General features: G+C 47.4%; 1 protein-coding gene across 2 annotated transcripts; it reads right to left on the bottom strand.

The window, feature by feature from the left end:
* Positions 1–308: 308 nt before the first annotated feature.
* BTG4 (BTG anti-proliferation factor 4) lies at positions 309–14,712 on the bottom strand. 2 transcript variants are annotated; one of them, XM_063943261.1, is made up of 6 exons: positions 14,612–14,712; positions 12,145–12,224; positions 4,614–4,824; positions 1,820–1,957; positions 1,446–1,638; positions 309–648 (listed from the first exon to the last, which is right to left on the bottom strand). In XM_063943261.1, the coding sequence occupies exons 3-6, from the start codon at positions 4,784–4,786 to the stop codon at positions 472–474; spliced, it is 681 nt and encodes a 226-aa protein (XP_063799331.1). In that variant the 5' UTR covers positions 4,787–4,824; positions 12,145–12,224; positions 14,612–14,712; the 3' UTR covers positions 309–471. The 2 variants fall into 2 exon arrangements, with proteins under 2 accessions (XP_063799331.1, XP_063799332.1); XM_063943262.1 differs by lacking the exons at positions 12,145–12,224; positions 14,612–14,712 and adding an exon at positions 6,578–6,658.
* Between the last annotated feature and the right edge of the window lie 5,729 nt (positions 14,713–20,441).

Below are 20,441 nucleotides of genomic sequence, written 5' to 3'. Positions count from 1 at the left end.
GCAGGGCTGTCTAGACCATACCATCCATTTATTCAGATTAGTGTCGGCCCATGCCGCAGCTAGAACCACACAGCAGACAGCCATGTCTACCACCTCCTTCAAATTGCCATCAGTTAAATTATATATTACTTGTGGGCACCAGATTTCCTGATGTACTTCAGATGCAGAGGGAATATGCCTACAATTCAGGTAGAGTGGCAGGAACGTAGATGTGGGATTTCCATTGTTGATCAGAGTAATTACCCTTTAACACATTGGTTAAGGGTTTAGCCATTTCAAGACAGTCGTGTCCCAATAAATGGTCAATGCAGTGTAAAAATGTAATTTATTCTTTTTTTTTTTCCTTAAATAAAAACCAATCAGTGCATCATTGCAGTTACAAACACACATAAAAATATAAATAAGTGTTCTCCTAAAAACAAGCTTAAAAAAGAGGCAGTGGATTTTTCTAAAAAATGCTAGACGCTTGGGTCAGCGTCTTGTGTTCACCCAGTGATAACGGTCAACACGAGGACCAGACGTCATAGGTTGTCTGTAGGATTTGGAGGCTTTAGGATAGTAACCTGAAGGCTGATGCCCTTCATTTGGGTAGTTCTTTCTGCGGGGGAACTGGGGCCAAGAATGAAGTGTTTGAATGTAGTCTGAACACTGAAAAAAAAAAAAGATTAAAAGAGAGGGGGGGGGGGGGGGGGAGGGTTTAGTTTCAGTGCTAGTACAGGTAACCACTTTAAACAGAGTCCTGTGCAAGTAGAACTGCTGTCCACACAGCGATCGAGTAATTTTTTTTTACAGTTGCAGTTTTGCAAGTGTCAAGATAAGCAGCAGCTATTATGCAGTAAGATAGGATATGGGCCACAATGATATAGAATAATCATTGTTCTAATTTTTGCTACTGCAAATGCTAGAACTGCCCTGAGAAGGACAGGATGCAGAACTCTAGTTGTGGTGGATGGACCTGATCAAGAAGAAGGTTAAAAAAAAATCAGCTAGTTCTACACAAGTCTGAATCTAGTGAACAAGAGGCGAGGGTTGGAAAAGCCTACAAGTACGCTGTGTACCTCCAGTGGCAGATTTCCCACTAGACATAAGTGACATGTGCTTAGTGGCACTACAGCAAGCAGACACTCCCCCCTGCTTTGATCCTTTTTTCAGGAAGCACCATTGCTAAATGGGGGCTGTGGGCAGAATTTTGAGTGCATGATGTTGGGGTTACTTGCTCAATTGCCATCTGCCAGGAGGCTTCAGACTAAGGACCAGGAGGGAGAGCTTGAATAGCGACATGATATTGTGCCTAAGGGCAGCCCAATTACCAAAAAACTTGCCTCAGTGTACTTCACATATATGGAGGTAGGCAGTTCCCTACAAAAGTCTATTCAATCTTATGCAGGGTTTGCATTAGTACATGCTATTAAGCAGAAGTTACCTGTTCGGACTGCATAGAGTACCTGATAAATGCTGTTGGGATTGCTCACTGTAGGAATAGTCCTGGGTTCCTTTATGGTGGTCTCTTCATCAGATGTCCCAGAATGATAGTCAGAAGTAGCTTTGTCGACAGCAGTGCTAATCCTCCTAGGTACATTACAGTCTTCTTTACCACAGAAACTTGCAATTGTGAAAGGGCAATTCTTCTCCCCATATCTGCAATGAGACAGTGAGTCAATGATAGACGTACTAAGCTCTGTAGAAATGGATAGAGATCAAGTACCAGCCAATCAGTCATTTGTCAAACACCACTTGTAACATGGCAGTTAGCAGCTGATTAAGTGGGAGATGCATTAACCAAACTGTTAAAGTGTCAAACATAACATGGACCACTCACCTACAGCACACCTCAAATGGATCCACCCAGATGGTCATTTCTTTTGGCATGCCAAGGTCATCAAATTTTACGTTGCTTTCTACACAGGCCTCCGCCAAGACTGAATCAACAGCTTGGAACTTATTTATTCTTATGCATCTGGAGAAGATTTAGAGAGAGTTAAATAACCAGGTTCTCTACTAGTGGGTGTAAGAGACATGGCCAATACCTTGCATTAGCTACACATGCTGCTCAAAAGCATTGAGCAAGAGTCCACCGTATTGAAGCCATGAAAGACTTAGACTCTGGTCCACTGAAGAAACCAGCTTTGGGTGGCAGGGATTTGCCCATTAGGCTTCCCACCCAACTTAACATGTTTGTAGATTAATGTAGTAGCAGGTATTTTAGGATGTCACGACCCCTATGTAGTTGTTGATGATACAGTGCCAATGTTTGTGCAGACAGATTTTTTGCAGTTGTGGGAGGAAAAAATAAAATAAAACCCACCACACACACTGAAGTGGTTTCTAACAGTTGTACCAAACCGAAATGCAAATATCTGTATCAGGCCTTGATTTGGAGCATTTTATTTTTTTTAGCATACCAGACAGCATTCAGTTAAAGCCTGGATGGGGAACCTTTGGCCCTCCAGTTGTTGAACTACATATCCCAACATGCCTTGCAACAGTTTTAGCATGGCCAAGTAGAAGAACTTTAGCAGAGCAAGCAGGTATGTGTAGATAAACAGCTGGAGGACCAAAACATTCTCCATACCAGAGTTACAGGAAGGAAGTAACAGTGACCCACAACACTCATACAGAAGGCAAAAATCATAATTACGCACCCTACATCTTTTTAGTTTATTAATTTTTATGCAATTAGGTTATACATATTGTACAGGGTTTTTCAGTTGACCATTTCAGCCACAACATAAAATATCTGAAGGGGGATTTAAAAGGTTAAGATAGACAACCACTTACTATAAGTAGTGTAAACAATTACTCCCAGTCCTGAATGAAGCCATCAGGTTTCTGGGGCCAATCAGGATCATGGGCACAGACACAAGCATCCATATAGTTTCATAGGCTTTGTTAAGCTTTCAATGGATTCTGCCCCTGTAGCCAATGCCATCTGTGCACACCCTACTTTTGATTACTGCATCAACAAACATTAAATGTGCCACCATACTGAGTCTTAAGACTCATTATACAAAACAACATATTTTGGGGATTTTCTACAGCTGGACTGCATAATGCATGGAAACCTACAATTGGCTACCGCCACCCACCTTCTCTCTAGTATGGGCAGGGCAGCACACTACCTTGTCCAAGGTTCCTCCTGCCCACTCTTTAGCACTGATGTTCAAACTTACCCCTTGACCTAGGCTGATAATAGCTTGGTGCATGGTTAAGTCCTCACCAATACATGCGATTGTAGAAGAGCAGTAACACTAGTACTTAAACACTATATGGTATATGTGAGGAAAAACAATTTGTGTTCCCTAATGCACACTGAGTGAGAAATAATACAACATAATAACCAGATAATACGGAGATCTTAGTTGCGTATATATGCAGATATAGGGTAAGCCCCCAGGCCATTCGGCAAGGCTTCTGTCACTGGGGGTCCCTAACACTAGGTATGGGTCCGGGGTGCAGGACCCCATCACGTCGGCACAGGTCGGCTACCCCAGGTCAGCACACAGGTGAAAGTTAATAGGGGCATTAGGAGGGATTGCTGACTCCAGAGTGCCATTGGAGAAGTTAGGGGTGTCTCCAGGTAAGCTGGCTCTCAGATTCTGTAGGAGCCATTATCATGTGGCCTTACACTAGGCATTCAGACCCAGACATATATGTAATTATTTGTGGGGTGGCCCCTGTGTCGGTATGGCTGGGCGGCTTCAGGTCGGCACACCCTAACACTTTATTAACACTTATGATTTTCCCTATCACTTTGTATATATTTTTGTATTCTTTTAATCGCACTTCACTTATATAGCACTTGTGCTTCTTATTAACCCCTATTAACTTTCACCTGTGTGCTGACCTGGGGTAGCCGACCTGTGCCGATGTGATGGGGTCCTGCACCACGGACCCATACCTAGTGTTAGGGACCCCCAGTGACGGAGACGCCTTGCCGAATGGCCTGGGGGCTTACCCTATATCTGCAGATATACGCAACTAAGATCTCCGTATTATCTGGTTATTATGCAGTATTAGTTCTCACTCAGTGTGCATTAGGGAACACAAATTGTTTTTCCTCACACAGAATTACCCCTCCCTTTTAGCACCTGAGTGAGATCACAATCTGATTGAGCAGCTTTCCTTTTTGTGCACTATATGGTCATTTCTTTCACCCTTACAGGGGGACTCAGGTCTCCACTCAAGAGTACAGGGCTGAGCATGTGAAGGCCTAGCCATGGGCTGGTGTGCAGGGCAAGGCTTACTCACACAGCAGCAATGCCTCGGACTCCAAACTCCCTTTAAGCCTTGTGTAACCGCTCAAAGCTTCATTGTAGCATACTACACATCTTGGGCATCCCTGTTCAACGGCATTAAGTTTAGCTGAACACTACTGCATCGGACAGCCTCACAATACTAAGCAAACAAATATACATGTATGTTCTTTGTTCCAGTTACAGCAGCTCTATAAAGACTGAAAGGAAAAGGTGGGACAAAGCCCCTGTGTCACTCATATTGAGAGCACTCAGGGCAAGACAGCAAGGAGCAGGACATAGGCCACATGTGGCCTAGTACTTAGAGTCAGTTACAGAACCAATAATCACAGAAAAGGTTAGCGACTGAATACATCTTACCGAAAAGCTTGTCCTTTAGTTGGATTCTCCACATACCAGTGAGATTTATACCGTGCAAACAGAACGGTGGTCAGCTTAGCTGCAAACTTGTCTATCTGTGCTTTGTTCAGCTTCCTGTGCTTTTTCACCAGCATTGTGATGAAGACTACGGTGGCAGCAATTTCTTCTTGCATGGTTTTTTTTTTTAGTTTTGCACAGGAGGATGGAAAAACTGAAATATATTACATTTATTTTTAAGCCAAATTAGTGCCATCTGGAAGTGGAAAATCATATTGTGCCAACAGTAACAAAATTCATCACGCATCCATTATTAATGGTAGATGCATATGAAAATACATACAGCAGTCCTTCAAGGGTAGGTTATAAAAGCCTCACACTGGGGGCAGATGTATTAAGCCTGGAGACAGCATAAGGAAGTGATAAACCAGTGATAGGTGGAAGGTGCCAACTCACCAGCCAATCAGCTCCCAAGTGTTAATTTATATATTGGAGCCGATTGGGTGGTGCATTATCACCTTCCACCTATCACTGGTTTATCACTTCCTTATGCCTTCTCCAGGTTAATACATCTGCCCCAGATGTTTCAGTAGGTATTTGGGAGCTACAGTCTTGGTTACAGACACAGCCTCTCAGCAGATTTCCCTCATGCTAGTCAGGCACATTAAGCAGAGTGCACAGACAGCCAGTTTAGCACATGGGCAGATGTATTAAGCCTGGAGAAGCGATAAAGCAGTAAAAAGTGCAAGGTGATAATGCACCAGCCAATTAGCTCCAATATGCAAGTTGACAGTTAGGAGCTGACTGGCTGGTGCGTTATCACCTTACACTTACTGTATCACTTCTCCAGGCTTAATACACCTCCCCCAATGCTGCAGATGGTGATGTCCTCTCCCCAGGTCACTTGCACAGGATAGCTTGGTGTATTAACTCAATGTTCTATTCTGATCTTGATGCGAGATGGTGGATTAACCCTCCGTCAGGCGCACCTCTGGGACTCCCAGGTTCAGGCGCAATGCGCCTGTTAGAAAATAGAAATTAGCACCTAATTAACTCTATTATAACGCTTTTAAAGTGATCAGTTACCTTTATTAAGATGTGCATAGAGAGAAAATCGTAGGTTTTACAGGCAGGCAATTTCAGCAAAAAAATCGGAAGAGGAGAAAAAAAAAAAAAAAAACCACCAACCACAAATATAATTTTGAGCATAGTGTGCCCGAGATGCCAACCTGAACAAACCTACATATTTCTGCAAAATATCCACAACCTTTGTAGTTTTTCATAAAATGAGCAAACTAAATAGATGAAAATACGAGGAAAAATGAACCTTCATAAGTCAAGATTTTGGGCGCAGTGTGCCCAGGAGGGTCACTACTGCACTCCACGCAGGCAGCAGGAAAACTGACTAAGGGTTTTCGAGCAGCACCTAGAGATAGGAAGGTACGAGGAGGGACAGGCCCCTGCACCTTCTTGGGGCAGAGAGGGGAGCAAGAACAGCTTTGTGGCACCTGTCAGGCCAGCTGCGCTCAACTGAGGGTTAAAGGGACACTAATCAGGTTACTCACTAATACACCACCATTTGAGCCCTGTCATATTGGAAGCCATCTACTATACATTGTTTAAGGACAGATCAGTCAAAAGCTTTCCACAGAAGTTGCTAAAACTACTGCACAGATTAATGCAGAAGAGTTGATTGCATTTCATCATCATCTATCAGACTGTAAAATACAGTGGCATGTTGGTTCAAGGAATACAGGAATAAAACAGAACAGGGAAAGAATATGAAGGCTGTATATTATACAGCAACATCCTTAGAGAGGCATTGGGTATACATAATACCACTATCAGATACGCAATACAGTAGTGTTTCACAAAGCAGCACAACCTTTGGGTCTATAAGGAACCATTACTGCCAAACAACGTCACTTTCTGACCATTACCTCTGACCCCCACCATGTGCTACTGACCTGACTACTGGTTTCCTCTCTTGTAACACATAACTCTATGACTGAGGATTAAATAGGTAGAGCAATGCATGCTGGGGAGAGCCTGACACAGGGGTCCCACTGATTACAGATCATTTGCTGATCAGCCGCATTTAGCACCAGCCCTGAGATCTGAAGATCTGCACACAGCAAAATGTTAAGGTGCATACACACAGTGAGATATTGACTATCTCTGATTTTGACTTTGCGATTTCCCCTGAACCACCTATATTGACTATCTTTATTTGAGATTTTGATTATGTGAGATTTTGACTAAGAAGTGCCAATTTTGACTATACTATGTCGTCATACCTCCCAACATTACCCTCTCCAGGAGGGACACAATGCTCTGCTTCTGGATTTTTCTCTTTCTCTATGATTGCCAGCACCTGTGTTGAACAGGTTAATGGATAAGAAAGGTGTTTCACCAGAGGTGCCGGCAATCATACATTATGAGGGAAGTCCAGGAGCAGAGCATTGTGTCCCTCCTGGAAAGGGTCATGTTGGGAGGTATGCAATGTACTAGACAAGATCATACCTCCCAACATGACCCTCTCCAGGAGGGACACGATGCTCTGCTCCTGGACTTTTCTCTTAATTTATGATTGCTAGCACCTGTGCTGAAACACCTTTCTTGTCCATTTACCTGTTCAAAACAGGTGCCAGCAATCATACATTAAGAGAATAGTCCAGAAGCAGAGCATTCTGTCCCTCCTGGAGAGGGTCATGTTGGGAGGTATGGACAAGATTGTACACAATATAGTCAAGATTGATTTGCCTGCACAGTCAGTGTACACACGGTGCGATTTGCACTAACTTTCCTTACGATTTTGAGTCTATAGTCAAAATCATAAAGTTACACCGCACTGTGTGTATGCACCTTTACTGAAATCTATGAATGATTACCAGATTACACAATAAATTCTGCTCAATTGTATTGTTGTACAGCATGTCATTTATTTTTTACTGTTTTATACCCCTTTTACACCGCCAACTTCTCTAACACGGGTTATTGCACATGAGCGTGCATAACCCGTGTTGCTGTGCGGCGTAAAAGGGCCCAGTTGGAATAATCCGGGTCGAGTGACCCGGTATTCCAACTCGGGTAGCTTGCAGGGTTCAACCCGGCAAGCTGTGCTATCTAAACTGGAACCCGTGTCGATGCGACCCATTTCCCGTTTACACTGTATGTGATCATGTGATCTCCAAGCGCCGCCCCCGCTGGGTCACCACTGACGTCACCAACCTGGCAATATACCGGGTTGGAATCAGCGGCGGTGAGGGGCTTGAGGTAGGTCGCGCCCGGGAAGCTTCCGTGTCAGACTCCCTGGTGCGACCCGCTATATTCTGTCTAAAAGATGTTTAAATTTGTGCTTCCTTATACACTGTAGACAGAGAAGGGAGTTTTAGGGGCAGATTTATCTAAGCTTGGAGAGAGATAAAGTGGAGAGAGAGATAAAACACCTGCCAATCAGCTTCTGTCATTTTACAGGCTGTGTTTTAAACTCTCCACACTTTTTCTCTCTCCAAGCGTTGATAAATCTGCCTCTTAGCCACAGATTCAACATACTGTACCTCCCAACATGATCCTCTCCAGGAGGGACAGAATGCTCTGCTCCTGGACTTCTCTCTTAATTTATGATTGCCATCACCTGTGGTGAAACACCTTTCTTATCCTTAACCTTTTCAAAACATGTGCAGGCAATCATAAATGAAGGAAAAATCCAGAAGCAGAGCATTGTGTCCCTCCTGGAGAGGGTCATGTTGGGAGGTATGCTGAATAATTCAGCAGTGTATTAGACTGCTCAGTATCTCTGGTACACCAAGTCTGAGCTGAATTTATCCAGTAGCTCATAAATCCTGATTCAGAGATGGCTGCAGTAATCCCAGCTGCTGTGCGAAAGTGCGCTAAAGCTTAGGCTTGCCATACTATCCCATTAAACAGGGACACTCATGAATTACACAGGTTCTGTGGCTGTCTGACTTCAAACCTGCATTTCAGCTGGTTATAATGCGCCAGAGAACCTGTGTAATCCATGAGTGTCCCAGTTTTAAGGGATGGTATGGTAAGCCTACTATTGCTGCAGAAGGCATCAAGTGTAAATAGACACCTTCTGCATGCTTGTGAGATCCACTGCCGAATCTGAAGACGCAGCACTGTATCAGTCTGCATGAACATCCAGCATCTGAGTACCCTCTGCATGTGCAGTACAAAAAACATCAGAGATGTATGTAAACCATCGCTACCCAATACATAAAGCGTTATAGCGCTATAGATAATAAAAAGAGAATTTTGGTGACATTTCTTCCAAAATTCCTGCAAATCTTGACATTTGATGAAAAGAGGGAGCGGTCATATGCCAGCAGTAGCGGATCTTGCCACGGGCAAGCAGGACTTTTGCCCAGGGCGCCGCCTTCCAGAGGGCGCCGGCGCCATCCGGAGGGCACTGGGCCATGGCAAGATCCGCTACTGTGCCCCCCCCCCCCCCCCCCCGCTGTGTCCGCTGTGTCCCCCGCTGTGAAGGGCACTAGATGCTACCCGTCTAGTTTCCCTTCGTGGAGAGGACCTTTGCTGTGCAGTGCGTTACTCTACAGGGGGCACAAATGGGGGCACAACTCAACACAAATGGGGGCACAACTCTACAGGGAGCGTAACTGACCACGCCTCCTGTATGAAGCCACGCCCCTATTTTCCGCCCGGGACGCCAAAAGGGCTAGAACCGGCCCTGTATGCCAGGGATGTGCCAAAATGCATCTGAAGCATAGTTGTAGTCATAACAAAAACTGAAATAAATTATCAGGCGCTATTAAGAAAGTAATAAAAAATACTATATATTTAAATTAATTTATTAGCAGCAATTAGCCCAGTCGTGTCTGTGTGAACACTAACTATAAACGGAACAGCTCAAAAGTACAATTCAACGGATCTCTAGCTTCCCATGTATGCAAAAGAAATTGATGTGGCTATTGCGCTGATTTACATTACTGTTACCAAGCAAAAAATTCTGGCGGAATAAAGATGTAACACTTTTAGATGAAAAATCAGTATCTTGATTTGTACATTTTTGTTTTCCACATAAAAAGTTATTTTAAAACACAATGGTCACACATAACTATAAAAACAAGTAAATAGAATCACATTTAGAAGCACCCAATGTTATATTCCGTTAAAAAGGGGGGGAAAAAGTGTATATAGAATGCAACCACGATTTTTGTATGTATTAAAAAAATGAATGGAAGTCCAGTGTCCATACGTAAAAAAGAAAGAGTAACTGTCCTTATGGAAGCTTACCACAAATGGAAAAGTGCTGTGTATCTGATGACTTACATATAAGCAATCACTCACTCCTGTCTGGATGTGATCACTTCCCGGCTCTCTCTCTCTCCTGAGCCGGAGGTGTTGAATTAGAATTCCTCTGCTTCATGACGGGCCTGTCACATACTGTATTTGGTTTGCGGCAGCAGGTCTTTAGCCGGTGTAGTCTTACCATAAGCGGTACTGCTGGAATGCAGAGGTGATTATTCCCTTTGGTGGTCCACGTCTCATGCAAGAGGGGGCCTCTGTTAGTGTATAGGTGCGGATACCTCCAGACATCCTTGAACTGGGCTGGACGATAGGAATAAACCTCAAGCGGTTTCGCACCTTAGCGTGCCCCTCACGAAGCAGAGGAACGGAGCTGCTAACTTTTTATGTAGAAAACAAAAATTAAAAACTCAAGATACTGATTTTTCATCTTAAAGTGTTGCATCTTTATTCAGCCAGAATTTATTGCTTGGTAACAGTAACTTAAATCAGCGCAATAGCCACATTAATTTCTTTTGCATAGTTGTAGTCATGCTGACTGTCCCCTCTGGGATAGGGTAACTGGGTGGAAGGTACGAGGGGCATGGCACTACGATTGTGTCATTGTGTCCTGCTATACAAAGCTGAGATTCCTATCAGTGTATGATGGGGCAACGATCGAACAATTAAGTATAAATCACATAAACAACGTGCCCAGGCCACCCACTTCACTCTGGTGGTTGCATGAGACTTACCCACTTTTCCAGGTATAAGGGAGAACCACCTGAGATTCAGGAGTCTCTCGACCTTCCGGGAGTGTTGGCTGTACCGCTTTCAGATCGCAATGCCGGGTCGCACCTTGGAATTGAAAACTAGTCCTTCCCGGGTGGGACTCGGCATTGGACCCTACACAGCGCAATCCCGATCCGGCAATATGCAGGGTTGGGTGCATCCGGGGGCGAAGACAGAGCCGGCATCCGGGGCGGATGCGGTGGCGGCGCTGGGAGATGAGATCATCTCCACGCCACCTCTCCTTATGCAGTGAATGGGTACTGGTTCGCATCGACCTGGGAAACCCGTTCACATTATGCCTGACCTAGTAATTACCCGGGAATAACCCTTCTTATAGCCCAGGATGAATTACCGGGTCAGGCGACCCGGGAATTCGTCCATGGCTCCTTTCACACTGCACAGCGACCCGTGTCGACCTGGTAATAGCCAGGTTATTTGTGCTGTGTGAAAAGGGTATAAGTATGTTCTGAAGTGCTAACCTACCCCTAACACTCCATCCCTGAAACCACCTCTGGACTGCCATGTACACCTGTTACTGCTATACAGAGGCTGAGGAACTGGGACATATCTCCAAAAAGGACAAAACACCTGACTGTCAAGATGTTGAGTCCCTTAGAATCAGGACTTTACTGCCTAACTCGGGACAGACGGGAGGATACAATGATACAATGCAGAGAAGCATCCTGTGGCTACTATACAAAACAAAGAGCATCTTTGTGATGGCTATACAGTTCATTCTAATATAGATTAATAATACAGAGACTATTCTAGTGACCGGTGTACAATACAGACAGCATTCTAGTGGTCACCATGCAATACAGAGAGAATCTTTCAGGGGTGGAACCAGTGGTGCAAGTAGTTATTTTTTCTTAGTGGTACTGATAGTAAAAATAGGCGTGGTCATGTGTCATGAAGGAGGCGTGGTCACATGAAGCTAGGGGAGTGGCTACATGACAATAGGTGCATGGCCACATTATGCCACACACCGTAATGCCCCTTGCACATTATGCCAAACACTGTAATGCCCATTACACGTTATGCCACACACCGTAATGCTTATTACACATTATGCCACACACCGTAATGCCCATTACACGTTATGCCAGACACCGTAATGCCTATTACATATTGTACCACACACAGTTATGCCACTGACACCATTTTACAAGAATGCCGCTTATAAATGATGCACCAGCGGTGGGTTGGCGGTACTGCGTACCACCACCATATTTCTTAATGGTACTCCAGTCCGTACCAACTCGTACCACCCTACTTTCAGCACTGAGTGGAACAGTACATTGCAGGCAGTGGTTCCAAAAATTGGTCCTCAAGGCACCCTAACAGTCCAGGTATTAGGGATATCCATTTTGAGAATAAATGTTTAATCAAAATGAATGAGGTAATAATATAGTCACCTGTGCTCAAGCATGGATAGCCTTAAAACCTTTCTATTAGATTGCATAACATTTAGTACCTTTAGTCTACCGCCAGATGTCATATTGAAGGAATTGTTGAGCTCAAACACTGGTATCCCCATCCATGAATGGAGTAACTCTGTAAAGAAAGAAATAAGCCCATAAGCATAAAAATAAAGATTTATTTAAAAAAAATGGTTGTTTTTCGGGCTTCATGTTTTACTATGGGTAATTGGATACCCTCCTATGCCTGTGTCATGGATGATGGTTAGCTATGTTTTATTAAAACATGTAATAAAATGCAATGCCGTAACTAGGCATTTTAGCGCTTTGTGCAAGAAATGGTCATTGGCACCCCCCCACCCATGCAATACAGGGGCAGTGCGCGCTGCAGGCATGCAAAAAATATATAGGGGCGTGGCTTCATGGGGAAGGGGCGTGGCCACAAAATAATACCAATTCATACTACGGTGCACAGTAGTCTCCATTATTCAAATTACGCTGCACAGTAGCGCCACTACACCAGGTAGAGCCCCTTTTTACACATTACGGCAGACAGTGTCCCCCTTTTTATACATTACGGCAGACAGCGTCCCCTTTTTACACTTTATGGCAGACAGCGTCCCCTTTTTATACTTTACGGCAGACAGCGCCCCCCATTTTACACATTATGGCAGACAGCGTCCCCCTTTTTACACATTACGGCAGACAGCGTCCCCCTTTTTACACATTACGGCAGACTGCGTCCCCCTTTTTACACATTACGGCAGACAGCGTCCTCTTATTACACATTACGGCAGACAGCGTCCCCCTTTTTACACATTACGGTAGACAGCGTCCCCCTTTTTACACATTACGGCAGCCAGCATCCCCCTTTTTACACATTACGGCAGCCAGCGTCCCCCTTTTTACACATTACAGCAGACAGCGTCCCCCTTTTTACACATTACGGCAGACAGCGTCCTCTTATTACACATTACGGCAGACAGCGTCCCCCTTTTTACACATTACGGTAGACAGCGTCCCACTTTTTACACATTACGGCAGCCAGCATCCCCCTTTTTACACATTACGGCAGCCAGTCCCCCTTTTTACACATAGTGGCAGAAGAGAGAGAGAGATAAAGAGAAATACTTACCATCTCTCCCTGCTGGCAGTCAGGCTCCTCGTGCTGGCAGAGATCCCGGCGCTGTGAATGCTGGGATGAGGGAACCGCATAGTAGGCAGCTCTGACACGTGGTCCAGGATGCTGACAGTTGGGCACACATGGCAGCCAATACGGAAGGAGAGGGGAGTGCTGCAGTGGCGCTACTACCAATGACATAGCGCTGCTGCGGCTCCAGTCCCCCTCCCTCCTCCTCCATCCCTACCTCCGGCGCTGCTGCTTCTCCTCCAGCGCGGCGCACGGCAAAAAACTGGTTGCTTGTAATGAGTCAATTTGACTCATTAGAAGCCGCTGGCCGTGCGCCCTCAGGGTAACTGCGCTGTGTGCCAGGCACACCTGGCACACAGGTCGTTACGGCGCTGATAAAATGATTAATGAGGAGGTGTGGTGGACATTTTATTTCTATAAGTTGGTATGTGCATTGTTTTTCTATTACTTGGACTCCTGAAACAACATGTTCCAGCAGGCCCTGGCAGGTAGGCAGTTATTGGCTGTCTGGGTTTCCTTAGAGTTCCACAAACGTAAGTATGACTGTCTGTCTTTGACACATTATCCTGGTTATCCCGATTCCCAATTCCAAGGGGGGCAGAAAGGCAATTCTGCACTGGCCACATTTGCCGAGGTGGGGTCCCGCTTATTTATTGCTTGCCCAATTTCCCAAGAGTATTCCCCACCCAGTACTGATCAGGCTGAGGCTGGTATGCTACCACACATCCCACACTATTCATCTCCCTGCAGTTTTGTGACCAGTCCTGACTGGAAAAACCTAGTACTAGTTGTAACTTTTGTGAGTGAACCCCAAGATTTGCACTCCTGTGTAAGTACTAACCATCACAGATGAAGTCACTGCTGCTGGTTACGTTTTCTAGGGAAAGGACAGTGGTGTATTTACCATGGGTTCATGGTGTGCAGTGACACCAGGCTCGTGTGGCATGTGACTGGCAATTACAGGTAAGCTGGGTACACACTGGAGCGTCGGGCATTTGTTCTGACATCAGAATGAATGCCCTTGAGCCTACAGTAGATTCTGTGTACACAGTGGTGGGACTTCGATCATGTTCCGTCCTCCATTATCATATACAAGATCGCTAGTGATATCGCTAGGTTGATGTGCAGCACATCAAACCTACTGTAACACTGTTGCATGCCTCCGTGGGAGTGCGCAATCACCCGTGCACACTCAGTGATGTAGGCGATTTGTCGTTGCAAAACAGCAATCCACCTGACATCGCTCCAGTGTGTGCCCAGCCTTGGCTCAGCTATGTGACCTACAGTACATCTTATTCTCACAAATATAGAGATTCAAAAATGTGTGAATACTATTTGTAAATTACACATTAGCACTGAGGCAGAATACTCACCAAAAACATACTCTAGTCACTGCTGGACCCACAGTCCTCGTTTACAGTGTCCTTGCTGTTCCATATCTGCTGACTGCCCAGTGCCCACTGACCTCAACTGCCAGTGCTGTTGCCATGTGTGCCCAACTGTCAGCATCCTGGACCACATGTCAGAGCTGCCTACTATGTTAACCCCAACTAGGTGTGGTAATATAACCTAGAACCCCTCCATTCCTCCTCACTCTTTCATTACCTACCCTAGTTAATGCACTTGCATCCACAACTCGCGCATCACATCTCCCGCATCTCATCCAGGGCCCTAGGCTAATACAGAAGTCAACACTGCCCCCCCCCCCCCCCTCCTCATCCCCAATTTTGTTGCTTCGATTTTGGCAGCACAGAGGGGCCTCACACAGCAGCACAGAGGGGCCACACACAGCAGCACAGAGGGCCTTGCATAGCAGCACAGAGGGGCCTCTCACAGCAGCACAGAGGGACACTCACACAGCAGCACAGAGGGTCCTCACACAACAGCACAGAGGGTTCTCACACAGCAGCACAGAGGGGCCTCCCACAGCAGCACAGAGGGTCCTCACACAAATAGCACAGAGGGGCCTCACACAACAGCACAGAGGGGCCTCACACAACATCACAGGGGGGCCTTACATGGCAGCACAGAGGGGCCTCACACAGCAGCACAGAGGGTCCTCACACAATAGCACAGAGGGGCCCCACACAACAGCACAGAGGGGCCTCACATAGCAGCACAGAGGAGGATCACAGCAGCACAGAGGGTCCTCACACAACAGCACAGAGGGTTCTCACACAACAGCACAGAGGGGCCTCACATAGCAGCACAGAGGGGTCCTCACACAGCAGCACAGAGGGGCCTCACATAGCAGCACAGAGGGGCCTCACATAGCAGCACAGAGGAGGATCACAGCAGCACAGAGGGTCCTCACACAACAGCACAGAGGGTTCTCACACAACAGCACATAGGGGCCTCACATAGCAGCACAGAGGGGTCCTCACACAGCAGCACAGAGGGGCCTCACATAGCAGCACAGAGGGGTCCTCACACAGCAGCACAGAGGGGTCCTCACACAGCAGCACAGAGGGTCCTCACACAACAGCACAGAGGGGCCTCACATAGCAGCACAGAGGGGTCCTCACACAGCAGCACAGAGGGGTCCTCACACAGCAGCACAGAGGGTCCTCACACAACAGCACAGAGGGGCCTCACACAACAGCACAGTGGGGCCTCACACAACAGCACAGAGGGGCCTCACACAGCAGCACAGAGGGGCCTCACACAACAGCACAGAGGGGCCTCACATAGCAGCACAGGTGTAGTATGGCTGACCGGCGGTCAGGAGACCGCTGGTCAGCTTACCGACGCCGGGATCCCGGCAGCATACCGACGCCGGGATCCCGGCGGGGAGGGGCGAGTGCAGCAAGCCCCTTGCAGGCTCGCTGCGCTCGCCACGCTGCGGGCTCGGTGGCGACCTGTGGTCGCCACTGGTTCTATTCCCACTCTATGGGTGTCATGGACACCCACGAGTGGAAATAGTCCCTGTTGGTCGGCATGCCGACCATCAGGATACTGAGGGGTCGGGATGGTGGAGGAGGTCATGTGACTGTCGGTCTCCCGGCCGCCGGTCACATGAATACCACTCAGCAGCACAGAGGGGCCTCACACAACAGTACAGAGGGGCCTCACACAGCAGCACAGAGGGTCCTCACACAGCATCACAGAGGGGCCTCACATTGCAGCACAGAGGGTCCTCACACAACAGCACAGAGGGTCCTCACACAACAGCACAGAGGGTCCTCACACAACAGCACAGAGGGGCCTAACACATCAGCACAGAGTGGCCTCACACAGCATCACAGAGGGGCCTCATATGGCAGCACAGAGGGGCCTCACACAACAGCACAGAGAGGCCTCACACAACAGCACAGAGGGTCCTCACACAACAGCACAGAGGGTCCTCACACAACAGCACAGAGGGGCCTCACACAACAGCACAGAGGGGCCTAACACATCAGCACAGAGTGGCCTCACACAGCATCACAGAGGGGCATCATATGGCAGCACAGAGGGGCCTCACATAGCATCACAGAGGGGCCTCACTCAACAGCACAGAGGGGCCTCACACAACAGCACAGAGGGGCCGCACACAAAAGCACAGAGGGGCCTCACATTGCAGCACAGAGGGGCCTCACACAACAGCACAGAGGGTTCTCACACAACAGCACAGAGGGGCCTAACACATCAGCACAGAGAGGCCCTCACACAGCCAGGGCCGTCTTTTCGTATGGGCTCAATGGGCTCTTGCCCAAGGGCCCCAAGAGTAAAAGGGCCATAGGCTGATAGCTGAGGGTCCCCTCTTTCCAGGGGTACCAGATTTTTTAAAATCGGCTCTGGGGAACCGGAGATATCCGACTTCAAAGCAGTGGTCCCCATCCAAGCCCATTAATTGCTCTTACCAGCCAGATATCTTTGTTTCTTTCTCACTTAGAGTTGTTCTGAGGGTATATTCCAAAAGCTGGAACTCTCCCATTTCAGTGGACACTGGCAGCTTGTCTCTACTATGCCCAAAACCAGAGATATCAGCCTTCCAGCAGCTGATCCCTTCTCCAGCTCCACACGCTAGGTATGCAGTTTTATATTTTTGTTGGTGGATTGCTCTGGCTCCTGAACTCTGATCCCCAAGTCCCCAGTACCTCCTGAAAGGTGGGACTCTCTAGTTATTTTTATCCCATTAAAGCTAAGAAATCTCTTTCCAGGAACTGGAGATATCTGCAGTCAAACAAGCTGCCCTCCCACCAGAAAATGATGAATATTAAGCCCACTCCACTATCCACCCCTCCCCTGTGTATTAAACACCCCCTACCACCCTGGAAGTCATGTACCAGGGTCCCTTCATTCAGCACAATGTCCCCTTCTACAGTTTAGTGTTCTCCCTCCCACCACATCTGTGCAGTAAAGGAGTCATTAGCAGAAATTATTTTTCCAGGTCCTACATGCTGTGCGGAAGATAGAATACCCCCTACTACCCGCGGGACATCAAAGCTGCCACTGATAGCACCCCCCACCCACGCTGATGGGTGGGTAGGGGCCCCAGTGCATTGCTGTGCCCAGGGGCCTACACTGTTGTTAAGACGTCTCTGCACACAGCAGCAGAGAGGGGCCTCACACAACAGCGCAGAGGGGCCTCACACAACAGCACAGAGTGGCCTCATGCAGCATCACAGAGGGGCCTCACACAGCAGCACAGAGGGGCCCTCACACAGCAGCAGAGAGGGGCCTCACACAACAGCGCAGAGGGGCCTCACACAACAGCACAGAGTGGCCTCATGCAGCATCACAGAGGGGCCTCACACAACAGCACAGAGGGGCCTCATATGGCAGCACAGAGGGGCCCTCAAACAGCAGCACAGAGGGGCCTCACACAACAGCCCAGAGGGGCCTCACACAGCAGCACAGAGGGGCCTCACACAGCAGCACAGGGGGGCCTCACGCAGCATCACAGAGGGGCCTCACGCAGCATCACAGAGGGGCCTCATGCAGCAGCACAGAGGGGCCTCACACGGCAGCACAGAGGGGCCCTCACACAGCAGCACAGAGGGGCCTCTCACAGCAGCACAGAGGGGGCTCCAGTGTAGAGATGTTTTTTATATTGTATGCACTGCAAACTCGAATCACCTCCAGCAGCTGTGACTAGACCTGGAACGCTGCATTGGGGGAGTGTGTATGGAGCCACCATCCACGGCTCTCAGTACAGCCTGGACTGTGTCCTCTGCCTACAGCGATTCAAGCTGGCAGTGCATTTTGATAAAGCTGCCCATAGGCAACTAAACATGTCAGGTTTCTTTCTACCCCTGTGGTCAGTGGGCATAAAGTGTGCTTCAATCCTTCTTCTGGATACTACATTACTTGGATTCCTTATTATGCACCGTCCAAGCATTGATAGTTAAAGAAACTCCTGAACTTGCACTGAAAATCCGCTGGCATCCATTCGGGTCAACGCTAAATTGGAACGAGACCTGATAATTACCTCAGGACCGGTAACTATTTCCACCATTTGGACATTTGCCATTGGTCAGTGACTGAACCATTTACCCAGATCTGGAACCTATTCAGTCTAGGACTTTCTCATTGAGCCCATACAAATAGACCACAAATAAGGGGGTACTAGGACATATGCATTATATCATTTATGATGATTCATTTTTAAACTTACCTGTGTGCGACATGTTTACAGTTATGTTTTAATACTGTATATTTAGCATTAAATGTGTTTTTAAATTTAGGATTACTGTGTGGTTCACATGTGTATCCAAATTTATGTGAATTAGTATTGAGCGCTGTTTTTTATTCATGTCACAAAGTGAAGTGTCTATGGTCAGTCTAACTTGGCACTACCAACCACCGAGGCCGGGTTCAACACATACTTTCCGACTTTTCACAGTGTCCGGGGTCTGGGGGGAGGTAGGCTTGGCTGAATTTAAAAGCAGGTAAAGTGAGGGACAAGTGGCATACTGGCCCACTCTTCTGGGGATCTGGGAGAGCCCCCCAGAAATTATGACTCTACTGGACTTTCCAGGAGATCTGAAAAGCATGGTCTAGCATTATGTTGGTGTCCGCAAGGAACCCTGCAAGGGAGTAGGACTTATCTGCAAGCGCCCCGCAGGCTGCAGCACTCCAAGTGTGTGCTAGATGTGAATGGCAGGGAACTGAATAATCCGTAGAGTGAAGGACCCAACGCAGGACAATAGTATACCATACCTCCCAACATAACCCTCTCCAGGAGGGACACAATGCTCTGCTCCTGGACTTCCCTCTTAATGTATGATTGCCATCACCTGTGGTGAAACACCTTTCTTATCCATTAACCTGTTCAGAACAGGTGCCGGCAATCACAAATTAAGAGAAAAGTCCAGAAGCAGAGCATTGTGTCCCCCCTGGAGAGGGTCATGTTGGGAGGTACGGTATACCATCGAACATGACCCAATCCAAGGAGGGACAAAATGCTCTGTTCCTGGACTTCCCTCTTGATTGCCATCACCTGTGGTGAAACACCTTTCTTGTTAATTAACTAGATTAGCACAGGTAACAACAATCATAAATTAAGAGGAAAATCAAGGAACAGAATATTTTGTCCCTCCTGGGATGGGTCATGATGGGAGGTTTGTGGATAGAATCTTCACTGTAAGATACTTCAGTAAAGCAGTGCAGGGCCATACCTGCCAACTCTCCCTGAATGTAGCAGCAATCTCCTTCAGCAGTGGCTGCAGCCCCTGTGTAGATGTAAATAATATATGTGCTTGTATGTGTCCAGATCGACAGCGGCACTATACCACAGCCGCTATGCTGATCCCAGGACTCGGCATTAGGCTTCCCTCTCCTAAGCCCACCCCCAGATTCCTGTGAAACTAGCCAATGAGAGTCTAAGCGCGAGTTTAGGAGAGGGAAGCCTTTGGCTGAGTCCTGGGTTCTGCACAGCGGCTGTGACATACAGCACCGCTGCCGACCCGAACACACGCCAGCACATATATTCATAGGTGTGCGCAGGGGGGGTGCCTGGTGCGCACAGGCACCCCCTAATGTCTGGCACCCCAATCTCACATGCCTGATGCAGGGATCGCCGAGCAGGCTGATTACTGTCCCCTCTGCGCTGCACCCTGCAGGACTGCATTACTGACCGGACGCCTGGGTTAATAAAAGATGCCACTGCCACCGGCTTTCAAACTCCCGGCTCCACCTCCATGTACAAAAACAGCATGATGTGATTACATCATGCTGCTCACATGCCCACCCATCACACCCGCCACATGCCCACCTCTC

Source organism: Pseudophryne corroboree, chromosome 10, assembly GCF_028390025.1.
Source record: "Pseudophryne corroboree isolate aPseCor3 chromosome 10, aPseCor3.hap2, whole genome shotgun sequence".
Taxonomy (NCBI): Eukaryota; Metazoa; Chordata; class Amphibia; order Anura; family Myobatrachidae; genus Pseudophryne; species Pseudophryne corroboree.
The sequence above is the reverse complement of the archived record's forward strand: the minus strand, read 5'-3'. Positions and strand labels throughout refer to the sequence as shown.